The sequence below is a fragment of the Aphelocoma coerulescens genome, unplaced genomic scaffold (genome assembly GCF_041296385.1).
Source record: "Aphelocoma coerulescens isolate FSJ_1873_10779 unplaced genomic scaffold, UR_Acoe_1.0 HiC_scaffold_46, whole genome shotgun sequence".
NCBI classification, from domain to species: Eukaryota; Metazoa; Chordata; class Aves; order Passeriformes; family Corvidae; genus Aphelocoma; species Aphelocoma coerulescens.
The window spans coordinates 1,603,647-1,615,550 of record NW_027183804.1 but is presented as its reverse complement, the minus strand read 5'-3'; the positions used below and the strand labels follow the sequence as shown (position 1 = coordinate 1,615,550).

At 57.2% G+C, this 11,904-nt stretch overlaps 1 protein-coding gene across 1 annotated transcript; it reads left to right on the top strand.

The window, feature by feature from the left end:
• The first annotated feature begins 760 nt into the window (after positions 1–760).
• On the top strand, positions 761–11,307 carry LOC138101773 (maestro heat-like repeat-containing protein family member 7). The gene is made up of 14 exons (XM_068999558.1): positions 761–872; positions 1,165–1,232; positions 1,347–1,748; positions 1,932–2,080; positions 2,337–2,484; positions 2,693–2,880; positions 2,963–3,100; positions 3,374–3,488; positions 3,661–3,798; positions 4,039–4,215; positions 4,782–4,937; positions 5,097–5,198; positions 5,577–6,009; positions 11,180–11,307. Exons 1-14 carry the CDS (start codon positions 761–763, stop codon positions 11,305–11,307), a joined length of 2,454 nt encoding a protein of 817 aa, XP_068855659.1.
• Positions 11,308–11,904: the final 597 nt, after the last annotated feature.

Below are 11,904 nucleotides of genomic sequence, written 5' to 3'. Positions count from 1 at the left end.
GGTGCTACCCCGAGCCCGCAGAGCAGGGGAGCGTTTGCTTATGGCTGGAGCCGATGCTAAAGTTCCTGTTGGGCTGCCTTAGACACTTGGGGCAAGGCATTCCTTCCAACCTGGGCCACTTGGGGTGGGCTGGGGGCGGCCCCAGGGCAGGTGGGGTGTGTGCAAGGGCCCTTTGTGACACGGCGCAGCACGGTCACCGTGGGATGGAACGGGACAGGGTGTCCCAGGGCCCTTTGTGACACGTGCTGACATTGGGGCTGGCGGCGAAGCGGCCACGCCACAGTGCTCGGAGCACGCGACGGGACAGGACGGGACAGAGCGGTGCCGTGAGGAGCCCCCGCACAGCGCACTCGTTCCTCGCTGACCCGGAGCTTTTCCGAGGCGTTATTCCTGCAGGTGACCTCGAGGCCAGACCACAGGACTTGGTGACCTGTGGCCTTCTCGAGGCTTCTCTTTTGCAGGTGCCCTCGAGGGCAGACCGTGGGACTTGGTGCCCCGGAGCTTTTCCGAGGCATCTCCCATCCCTGTGGCCGGTGCCCTCAAGGCCAGACCATTGGCTTTGCTGACCACAATCCTTGACGAGGAGTCTCCTGTCCTTGTGGCAAGAGCCCTCTGAGACCAGAGTGCAGGACTTGCTGTCCTGTAGCCTTCCTGAGGCTTCTCTGCTGCTGGTGCCTTCAAGGCACAAGTGCAGGTCTTGTTCACTCAGAGCTTTCCCCAGGCATCTCTCTTGAAGGTGCCCTCAAGGCCAGACTGTGGCATGGTGGGCAGATTCCGTGGCCTGTTCAAAGTGTTCAGGGGGAAAAAAGGCCCTGCAACTGCCCCAGCACAACAGCCCGAAGAGCTGGAGCAGTTCCAGCCACAGCAGGACGGTGAGTGACAGAGCTGGGCCACAGGGCTGATGGCAGCAGCCAGCTTGGTGCCTCCCATCCCATCCCATCCCATCCCATCCCATCCCATCCCATCCCATCCCATCCCATCCCATCCCTGGAGAACAGACCCATGGATAGGACGGAAGAGGGGCCAGGCCAGACCCCCCGCAGCAGCCGTGCTCCATCCCCTGGGCATCCCGGGGCTGTCCCTGCCTGGGGAGCGCAGGGCTGGGCTGCGTTCTCCGGCCTCTCCCGCAGCCCCTCAGCTCTGGCTGCGCTCCCTCTTTGCCAGATGCAGCCCTGGACCGGACACAAGAGCAGGACCATGCCCACGGCCACTTCCAGAGAAGAACAGCGCAGGTACCTGCAGCCATCCCCACCTGGGCTGGGCCTGCTGTTGCTGCTCAGCCGAGCACCGCACCTGGAGCACCCCTTGGAACATCCCTCTCTTCCCTGTCCTCTGTTCTCCTGCAGGTGTTCCAGAAGTTCATCCGCATTCGGCGTGGAATGACCAGCACCACAGCAACTGAGGGCACAGCTGAGCCTGACTCTGGGCTGACCGAGCTCCAGGCAGAGCCTGGTGTCAGCACAGATTCACCTGAGTGCTCAGAAGACTCTGACAGTCCCATGAATGATCACACGGCGAAGACTCTCATGGCAGGGACTGAGGACATGGGAGGGACTGAGGATATGGCAGTGACAAAGGACATGGCAGGGACTGAGGACTTGGCAGGGACTGAGGACATGGCCATCACAAACACCGACACCGGAGAGACTCAGGGCATCGCAAATCCTGACACCACGCCCACTCCCACTGGGATTCATGCTCCCAAACTGGATTTTTTTGAAGAGAGTGCTGTTTCTCCTCAGCAGCAGGTAAGCAGCCTGGGGCCAGGGCTGGACACTCCAAGGATCGTGTACCCCCTCAAGCCACGGCTTCTGGGCCCCCTCAGCTTTTGAGACCAGAACAGTGAGTCAAGAAGGGAAGCATTTCTTGGGGGCAGCTGGGGAAGTTGCTCCCTTGGACAGTGCTCCGAGTCTTCCCCATGCCTCCTCCAGGTGCCAGCCATGGTGAGGAACATTCACCAGAGTCTCGGGTCCCATGTCACTGTGGATACCAGGCTGCCCATTAACCTTCTGAGGCTGGCTGAAGAGCACCCCGCTGATGTGGTGCTGACCCTCCTGCGCTGTGCCCCATCGTGCGACAGGTACGGGGCCCAGCTGCCTTGAGAGCTCAGGGCTCACCAGCCCTTAGGGCCCATTGCCCTGTGCCGCCTGTCCTATGGGGTCTGCCAGACAGGCGGAGAGCTCCAGGACCCTCGGGCCCCTCTGTTTCCTGAGCCTGCTGCCATGCTCCCTCCCCGCCCCTCAGGGCACCGGGGCTCTGTCACCTGGGCCCCCACAGCTGCACAGGGCATGGTACTGTGACTGAGACGCCCCTGACTCAGAGCTCTGATCCCACAGAGCTGCCACAATGATGTGGAGACTCATAGGCTTGTCAGCCAGCACACTGGAGAAGGTGCTGCCAACACTGCTCTGTGTGATGGAGGACTGGCCTCTGCACAGCATGTCCACCTCTGATGGGGATGACACACCTGTCCTTGCCCTGGCTGTGAGTTTCTGGAACTGGCCTTTGTTCACCCCCAAGCTGCCGCTCCAGCAGCTCTCCATCCTCTCCCTGCCTCAGGCGCTGGGTGAAACCTGGGCTAGGGGCAGGCTCAGGGGGGCATCAGTCCTGGTACTCCCCCTGCGTCTCCCCTCGGGCCCTGCCACATGGACAGCTCGGCACTGAGCGCTGTCTCGGGCTGCTTCTTTTGCAGGCAACTCTGGCGCTGTGGGTGATTGTCCAGGTGCCTCGGTGCCACGAGGCAATGAACCTTTACTCCTCCCGCATCTTTGTGGCTCTGCTCTCCCATGTTGTCATCACCACACAGCAGACGCCAGAGGAAGTTGATCACTTCTGGACAACGTGCCGGGAGGAACACGGCCTTCCCACCAACCCCAACAGGTCCCAGTCCTCCTGTCCTTCCCATGCCCTTGTGGCCAGCACCAGTGCTCCCAGTGTGACCTGGGCTTTGCTCTGCACACAGGTTTGCAGTGCAGGCCATGAAGGCTCTGCTCTGTCGACTGCGCTGTGACAATGAGGTGGTTGCTGTGGAGCGCAAGCGTGGCTGGGACACGCTGCTGTGTGCTGACACCCAGCACTATGCAGTGGGTCTGCTGGCCAGGTGAGACCCCCTTCTCCCCACTGCCCCCGGCACTTGTGCCCTGTGCCCGAGGTGCCCCACATCGTCCTTGTGGCCATGGGCCAGAGGGCCTGGTCAATGAGGGATGGCCAAGGGCACTGGAAAAGGCTGGAGAAGGGTGCTCAGGAGCAGCCACCTCCCAGAGCACCCACATCCCCTGCAGGGATGCTGGGGAAAGACCAGACCTCTGTGAGTCAGTCCTGGGAGATGTTTGCCCCTCACATCAGGGTCTTGGTGCGTTTTTTCCTCTGCCAGAGAGATGCGCCAGATCTTGACGCCTTTGTGTTCCCGCATCACACTCCACCTGCTCAGGCTGCTCAGCAGGGAGGAGCCACGCTGGGATCTGCCCTTCCTGGCATTCCTTGTGGAGGTGAGCCTGACGGCCAGCGCTGCCTCGCTGAGCTGCCTCCCGCCTCTCTGCCCTCTCGTAGCCGCAGCTGCCTGGGACGGTGCCCGCGCCCTGCGCTGCTGCCTGGGCCCAGCCCTGGGCGGTTCCGGGCTCCTGCCGGCCAGCTCCCCTGTCACTGCCCTGTGCCTTTCAGGTCCTCGAGTGCCTGGACTTGAGGGAATGCAGTGACAGTGTCCTGGAGATGATGTCCAGGTACCTGCTGAGCGAGTGCAGGCAGAGATGTCGCCTGGCACTCAGAGGCCTCGTGGTGCTCAGCAAGGATCCCGCGATGGTGAGAAGGCGGCAGCGGCTGAAGCTGCGCTGGGGAAAGCAGTCACATGGGCTTGGCTGGGCTTCAGGAGCTGAGGCAGCTGCTCCCAGCTCTCCTGCCTCCCGGCTCAGCTGCCCCAGTGCTTCGGGACAGGCCTTTGGCCTCCGGGCCCTGCGGCAGCAGGGTGGGCTTGCAGGGCCAGGGTGGTGTAGGCAGTGCAGCCGTTCATGGCTTCACAGCACAGCCTTGTGTTCCACACAGGCCAGAAGGATGGGCAGCCTGTCCCAACGGCTTGTGGAGCTGCTGGATGATGCAGACGGAGAGGTGGTCAGGATGTCCCTCTCTGTGTTCATGAATGTGCTGGAGAACAAAGACATCCTGGTATCCAGCACCACCGCCCCGAAACTGGCTGAGGCGCTCCTGCCACTCTTTGCAAATGTAAGGCTCTGTGCCCCAGCCATAGGCACTGAGTGCTGCCCAGAAATGCTGTGCCTTTTGCATTTTCAGGCCTTTGCCTAGGTGGGCCTGGAGTAGTTTGATGCCTTTTCCTGGTCTTAAAATCAAGAGTCAAACACGCTTAGAAGGGAGAAAGGGCTTTTACCTCTGTATTTATTATAAGGATCCTTAGGTGCACCACGCCCACGTGGAATGGGCCAAAATGCGCCCCGCAATGCACACACACGATAGATTGGGTATAACATTATAGATCTTACTAATTAGCATATCTATCAAAGATTCCCCAGTGAGAGGCTCAATTGAGCCCCCCTTCCCAAGGAACCTTCCCCCTCAATGGTCCTATCTTAGTTGACAAAATGTGTTCTGGAGAGGACATTGGTGTCTGGCGTTTCTAAGATGTTTAGTCTCCTAGCTTAACAAAATAAGTCTAAGAATGTAGGCTAAAAAAACACTAAGAATACAAAAAGCTATAAAAAGGTATATAAACAGGGTATGAAAGAAAAGGCAAAAAACTCATCATGGCATCAAGTTGGTTTCCTTTCCTCCAGGACAACAGCCATGTGCAGCTGCTCTCCATTCACCTCTTCTCCAAGGTGATGGAGTTGGTAGTGGAGGAGGGAAAAAAGCCCCTGAAGACGATTGTGAACCAGAGCCTTTACCCACTTTTAATCTACTGGGATGATGAGAACTGGCGTGTGGCAAAGGTAAGGTTTTGTGGGATGCTGCTGCATCCCTGGGAGGGGGCTCGGCTGCCTCCAGCCCTGGCGCCTCCCGGGCTGCAGCCTCCTCCCAGCCTTGGCACAGGGACACGAGTCCTGTGCCCTGGGCCGTGGTGCCATCTCTGGGTCTCTGCTGCTCTCCAGGCTTCTCGTGAAACACTGATTTGTGCAGCCAAGTTCCTGAAGAGGACAGATCTCGAGCAGCTGCTGAAGAAGGACCAGAGGTTGAAGTTTGCCGAGTGCCTGGTAAGGACTGCCTGGAAGCCCAAGCTGAGCCTGGAGAAGCCCCCTGCCCCTGGTACCCAGTGTGTGGGGTTGGCTGCGGTGCTGCACCAGGAGCGCCAGCCTGCGCCCCACACGCCGCTCCCTTGCCTGGGCTCTTCTCCAGGCTCCTGTGGCCCCGAGCCGGCTGCCGATGGAGCCCCGGCCCCGCTGGGCCGTGGCACGGGGCGGCACCGCGGCTCCCCGGGCAGCAGCCGGCCCTCGGCCCCCTCCAGAGCCCGGCGCCAGCGGCTGCTGGCCGGGCCTCGGGGCCGTGCGGGCAGGGGAGGCCAGGGCTGGGCGCAGAGAGCCCGGCCAAGGGCTGAGCCCGCGCCAACCCTTCCCTCCTGGCGCTCTCTGCAGCTGGCAGTGGACAGGAGCCGAGCGGCCGAGCTCCTGCTCCAGGCCCTGCCGTTCGTGGGCAGCCCACAGGAGTCCCTGCGGGAGGCGGCCGCCAGGTTCATGGGTGAGCCACGAGCCCGGGGCCCCTCCCCGCCCCGCCGCAGCTCGGCCCCAGCCCCGGCTGCTGCCCCGGCAGCGGCATCCGGGCCCGGGGCCGTGCAGCCCCGCCTGCCCTCGGGGCCGCTGCCGCCCTCTCGCAGCCGTGCCCTCGGGCGTCAGGATGCGGCACGGGCCCGGGCTGAGCCCTGCCGGGGCAGGAGAGCGAGTGGCCACGGGGCTGGCAGCGCCGCTGCGAGGGAGCTGTGCCGCGGGGCCGTGACCGCCTCTGTGCTCCCAGCGACTGCCAGGGTGCTCTTGAGGGGGCAGAAGGAAGAGCTCCAGGTCCTCAGTGAGGGTGAGTGAGGGCAGCGGGCTGTCAGCGGGGGCTGGCGGGGGCGAGCTGCAATGCCTGGCTCGGGAGCTGCAATCCCTGCCCTGGCTGTGGGGGCTTTGCTCCATGTGTGGACTCGGGGTGAAGTGGGCAGAGCACAGAGAGGTTTCAGGGACACGGTGGGGAGCTTCATGGCCAGCACCTTCGGGCTGATCCCATTTGTCCCTCCTCTCTTGTGGCCATGGCAAGAGCAGGCTGAGATGGCCCTGGCAGTAAGGTCTCCTTGGATTCCCCCAGATCCAAGCTCTGACCGTGGCTCTCTTCCTCTTCCAGCCATCCAAGCCCCGAGGAACGACGCTGGACCATCCTGCTGTAATCAGGAAATTCAAGCCCACTTTGCCCAAACAGCTGAAGAAGGTTCATCTTCTGTATGCCGTGAACCAGTGTCCCAAGAATAGCACCAGAAGATAGCGACGAAGACATCATCTACAAATGCTGCTGGAGCTCCAGGCACAGCTGATGCTGGGCACAGCTGAGCCTGTGGGAAGCTCAAGTGGCTTTAGCTCTCTCCCTCCCTGTAGATAGCTCCATCCCTCCAGCCCTCAGACACTGCCCATCCCCTTTTTTTCCCTCCCAGCTCATCCCTTTCTTTCGCCTTCTCTTAATAAACAGTTTGGCTTCTTCACTTGACCTGCATCTCTGTGGTGCTGAAGCGGTGCAAAACCTGAGCCCTGGGACACTCAGGCCCCCCCGGCTATGGGGCAGAAAGTTTCTGTAGAAGAAGGGGCCATAGTCAGGTTACTGTTAAAAATCCTTCCTACGAGAGGGGTGAAATATGAGGAGTCCACATTGAGACGATTGTTGCAATGGTGCCGACAAAACGGCTCTGCACCCGAGCCAAATACGGCTTTTTATTTAGAAACTTGGCAGGGAGTGGGTGACCGCCTCTGGGACGCTGTTAGCAATGGGGATAAGGAAGCCTGTTCTTTGTCTACAGCATGGAAATTAGTTTATGTGACCTTGCAAGATATGAAAGCAGAGCAGGCAGCTGCCGATGGGGCCACGCAGGCATTTGCAGCAGCCCCGATAGCCTGCCCTGTTATCACGGCTTTTGAACCTCCCTTACCGTATCCAAGTGCACCTGAGGAGGCACCTGCTGTGCCTACAGCCCCAACACAATCGGAGCCACCTCTGGCGGCACCTATGGAAGTTGTCACTGAGTATCCACCACTGCCACCTACCCCTCCGAGGGGAGACTTTTCCCCCTCCACCACCTTGTGCTGTTCCTGCACCACCCCCACCACCTGCAGCAGACTGGGGTCTCGAGATGCTTCAGAAGACAGAGGAGCAGGAGCGTGCACGGCTGGTGATGGAACAGAATTTAAGAGAACAACAGAACGTGGAGTGGGAGAGACTGCTACAAACCATATGGAAAAATGACATAAGAAATACCAGATGGGAGGAAAGACTTAACCAAGTGACTCAGGGTTTGGGGGAAGAGTCAGATTGGGATTGTTTGCAGCAGATTCGATGTAAGGAAATGGAAGCAGAAGAGTTACGGAGGAGAGAGGGAAGACAAACGGGGGGGGGGGGGTGGATCAGCAGGTGGTGGATCAGGGCCAAGTGATGGGTCGGGGCCAAGCTATTTTGAGAAACACTGGAAAGGAGTTACACAGAATGCCATAATAGAGGGAGAATTTATTCCTGGGGCTTATCTAGTAGTGTTGGGAGGCGCAAATCCTGACGGGGGCTGGACACCTAACCACTGGACACCATTTGTTTGGGAGGTGATCAAAGAAGCTAGAAAATCAGTTTGTGTTTATGGGTTGCAGAATCCTTACACACAGAAATTTACAGATAACATCTTTGGGTCCAATATTTTTTGCCCTTATGATTGTCAACAATTAATGCAATTATTACAGGGATGCAATAAATATTGTGGAAGTCTTAAGTGGACTGATTTATGTCAGCAAGCTGCTGTAGCTAACTTAGGGATGGAATATGAAATTTGAAATATGCATCTGTAGAAATGCTAACAGGAACAGGCGCATTTATTGATGCTCAAGTACAGAGCCGAATGCATGTACAGGTTTTACATCAGTCAGCCCACGCAGCTCGAGAGGCTCTGAGGCAAATGCCTGAGGATGGCAAAACAGTGCCGCCTTTTACTAAAGTAACACAAGGGCCAACCAAAACATACATGTCCTTTTTGGATCGATTGCGAGAAAGTATTCAAAGCTCCGGCGTTCCTGAAGCAGCAAGGGATTCTGTACTTATGTTCCTAGCACTTCAAAACGCTAATTTGGCACTCAAAAGAATTCTGATGGCACTCCCTGGCACTGCTTCCATAGTAGATATGGTGGAGGTATGTGAGAAAGTCGGGACGCTGGCAGAAAATGCTGTCTTAATGGCTGAAGCATTTGCTGTGGCTGTAAAGCTGCTTGTAAAACAAGGTCAGCGAGATAAGGGGCCGCATTCTTTTAAATGTGGGAAACAAGGGCATGTAAAAGCACAATGTCAAGCTTCTAAAACTGAAAAAGTTACCTTTTCCAGGGTTTGTAATCGTTGTCAGAAAACTGGGCATTGGGCTTTTGAGTGCAGGCCAAATTTTAAAAAGGATGGAACCCACTGGGAACCTGGAAGAAGAGCATGGGGGGCCCTGGTGCGAGGACCAATACAGGGAGCCACAGAGAGCTGCTTGGATCGCCTCTGCACCGCCACCTCAGGGAGTGCCGGAGTGGACGTTTCCACAGCCCGGGAAGTGACACTGCTTGATTCACAAGTGCAGTGTGTCCCTACCAATGCAAAGGGACCATTAGGGAAAGGATTAAGTGCACTTTTGCTGGGCCGATCGTCAACCTCCCGTCAAGGAGTGTTTGTGCTACCAGGGGTTATTGACGCAGACTATCAGGGCATCAAACACATCATGGTTTGGACTCCAAATCCTCCAGTGCAAATACCGCACGTGTGTGTCTGTGTGTGGCGTATGGGAGGTCAGGATTTAGTCCAGGTACCCAGTTGTGTGCAGGGGCTTAGTGATATTGTTCTGTGTCCGATGTGTGATCCGTGTCATCCATTTGTTGTTGCACAGTGTGGACATTGCAAATGTAGCTCAAGTACTTCTCAGATTCTGTTAGGAAGGACTTTGAGTCGTTCGTGTTTGTGCTGTCGCCAGCCAATTTCATTAGAACAGAGTTATCGGCCTCGCTTTTCTTGTGGTCCTTATGGTGTCCTCGTGCGAGTGCACTGGTGACAATGTCCCATAAAAAGGAGCCTCAGGCCGTGGCTCTGTCAGTGGAGCCACCGGGCTGGACGCAGGAACCACGGAGCACGTTATGGCATAAGCTGGAAACTTGGATGAGGATTGAGCCCGAACCATGAGAGGCCAAGGACCCCATGGGGGTGTTGAAATACTGCCAAGACTTTATACAAACTCCTCAGACATGCTCTAAAGAGCGGCTGATTCCTGCTGGTCGGATGGCTGGTTGTCTCTTACTTGCACACAAAGTTGCTGTTGAAGAGAATGCAGAGCTTGACAAACAGGTGAACAAGATGAAAAAATAGAACAGCTACGAGCTGATATGGTGTTACAATGTCGAGTATTTGTGACTGCTGTAGAACAGGGTGAGCAACTCAGGAAGAAATGTGCTGTTTTGGCAGAAAGAGGTGCCCTTTGGGTTGCTAGGCGATGAGGCAAAAAGATAGACAGAAAGGCAGCTGGCCCAGGGCTCTGGGCTACTGTTACAAATCCAGAATGGGACCCCAAGAGCTGGGACAGTAACGTTGGAATACTACTGAATGTGATTCCTCTCCTGAGGGTGAATCAGAAATAAAAAAGGAAGGTGCTCATGCAGCTCCTGTCTTTAAACGGGAACTGGTGTCATCATTCCATGTAGGATATAAATCTGCCGTCTGGCCGCGATTTATGGTTCCGGGGTGGGAAGGGTAGCCCGAGCCAGGATAGCTATCAAAGGCCACCATCTCTCGGAGTCGGCCAGTATGCGGTGAGCTGCCTCTGGGCGAGCAGGGGCCGGTGGGGCTGCCGCTGGTGGAGCAGCCACCGGAGGGGCTGTTTTTGGGGGACAGGCAGTGAAGGAGCCTCTGCGGGGGGAGCTGGCAGCGGAGAAGCCGCTTGCAGGGGAGGGCGCTGGAGAAGCCGTGGCTGGAGAAGTCCTGCAGAGCAGCCGCTGTGGGGGAACGCCCTGCTCCAGGGGGAGCGCCGTGCTATGGGGGGAGCGCCGTGCTGTGGGGGAACGCCCTGCTCCAGGGGGAGCACCGTGCTATGGGGGGAATGCCGTGCTATGGGAGAGTGCCGTGCTATGGGGGAGCGCCGTGCTATGGGGGGAGCGCCGTGCTATGGGGGGAGCGCCGTGCTATGGGGGAGCGCCGTGCTATGGGGGAGCGCCGTGCTATGGGGGAGCGCCATGCTATGGGGGAGTGCCGTGCTATGGGGGAGGGCTGTGCTATGGGGGAGCGCCATGCTATGGGGGAGTGCCGTGCTATGGGGGAACGCCGTGCTAGGGGGGAGCGCCGTGCTATGGGGGAGCGCCGTGCTATGGGGGAGCGCCGTGCTGTGGGGGAGTGCTGTGCTATGGGGGAGCGCCGTGCTATGGGGGAGCGCTGTGCTATGGGGGAGCGCCATGCTATGGGGGAGTGCCGTGCTATGGGGGAACGCCGTGCTATGGGGGAGCGCCATGCTATGGGGGAGTGCTGTGCTATGGGGGAGCGCCGTGCTATGGGAGAGCGCCGTGCAAAGAGGCCGCTCCAGGAAGGCATCGCTTGTGCCCGCAATACCGTGTATGTTTTGAGTCCATTACTCTCAGTTGAGGATTGATCCGTTCCCTCGTTCCCTGGATCCCTGCCCGTGTTCATTATCGTTATCTCTGCTGCAGCTACGCACAGGAGCTTTTAACATCAAAGCCTTTCTCATTTGGAAACAGTTACAGGCTTCTTTAACCCGTAATAAAAGTTGCTGCAATGTGGAGAATGTGCTGCAATATCTTTTTAACTGCACCGACGCTACCAGGACACCCCCAGTCACAGGAGACTCCCAGTCCTGTGGTTCTTCACCCAGTGAATACCACTGACCTAACCTTATAGGCTGTGTCAGCATTTTGCTCTCCGTCAGAGTGTGGTTTGCAAAGAAAGTCCCCTGTCATTGTGGCGGGGTCTGAGCTCCGCTTTCTGCTTGCAGGACCGGAGGATTGCAAGGACCGCCTTGCTGAGTTGCAGTCCATCTCTTCACTGCAATCTGATACGCTGTCGCTCTGGATCCACGGGCCTTCGTTGTCGGTCGCCATCTACCTCCTCACAGCAACCTGATATCCCGTCGTTCAAGAGACAATTGTTACCATACGAAACGACACGGAGTCTCCAGGCAGGTGCAGAAGGCAGCTGGTTCATTGCAAAAACTGGGCCTTTATAAGCAATTAGACCTTTATCAGTAACATTCCTTTAAAACACCACCAATATTATTCAGCCAACCACCATAAACCATGATGTGAACATGTGATGGTTATATAACTTGTTTTCTATGGTTACATGGCCTGTTTTCTACCTCTATTCCAGCTGAGTCACTCCCAGAATCCTTTTCTTCTTTGCTGAAGTAACAGGAGTAAGCCATGATTTTACAGAGGCAACAAGGCCTTCATTTGGTCAAGTTTTACCCATCCACAACAGGAAGGGTTCTCCAGGTCCTTGCTGCGAAACGGGGCTCCCCAGTGACTGCGGACTCTGGGTGATGGTGAAGTATTTAGGCAATTGGTGATGCATCTTTCTAAATCACTCTCCCCTGTCTCGTTTAGTACTGATTTAGGTGCATTACCTTGCTTGGCTTTGCTTGCCACTAAAGCCAAGCACGCAGTAAGCCTATCGTTTTATGAAATGTATCATTTTACTGTTGTGTTTCCTTGCTGTTCA

Bases quoted from the DNA above. Each gene is read 5' to 3' on its own strand.
- LOC138101773 (XM_068999558.1), top strand. From the start codon at position 761: ATGGTGGGCAGATTCCGTGGCCTGTTCAAAGTGTTCAGGGGGAAAAAA. The intron at 2,081-2,336 runs GTACGGGGCCCA...CTGATCCCACAG, and splicing joins TGTGCCCCATCGTGCGACAG to AGCTGCCACAATGATGTGGA. The intron at 3,489-3,660 runs GTGAGCCTGACG...TGTGCCTTTCAG, and splicing joins TCCTGGCATTCCTTGTGGAG to GTCCTCGAGTGCCTGGACTT.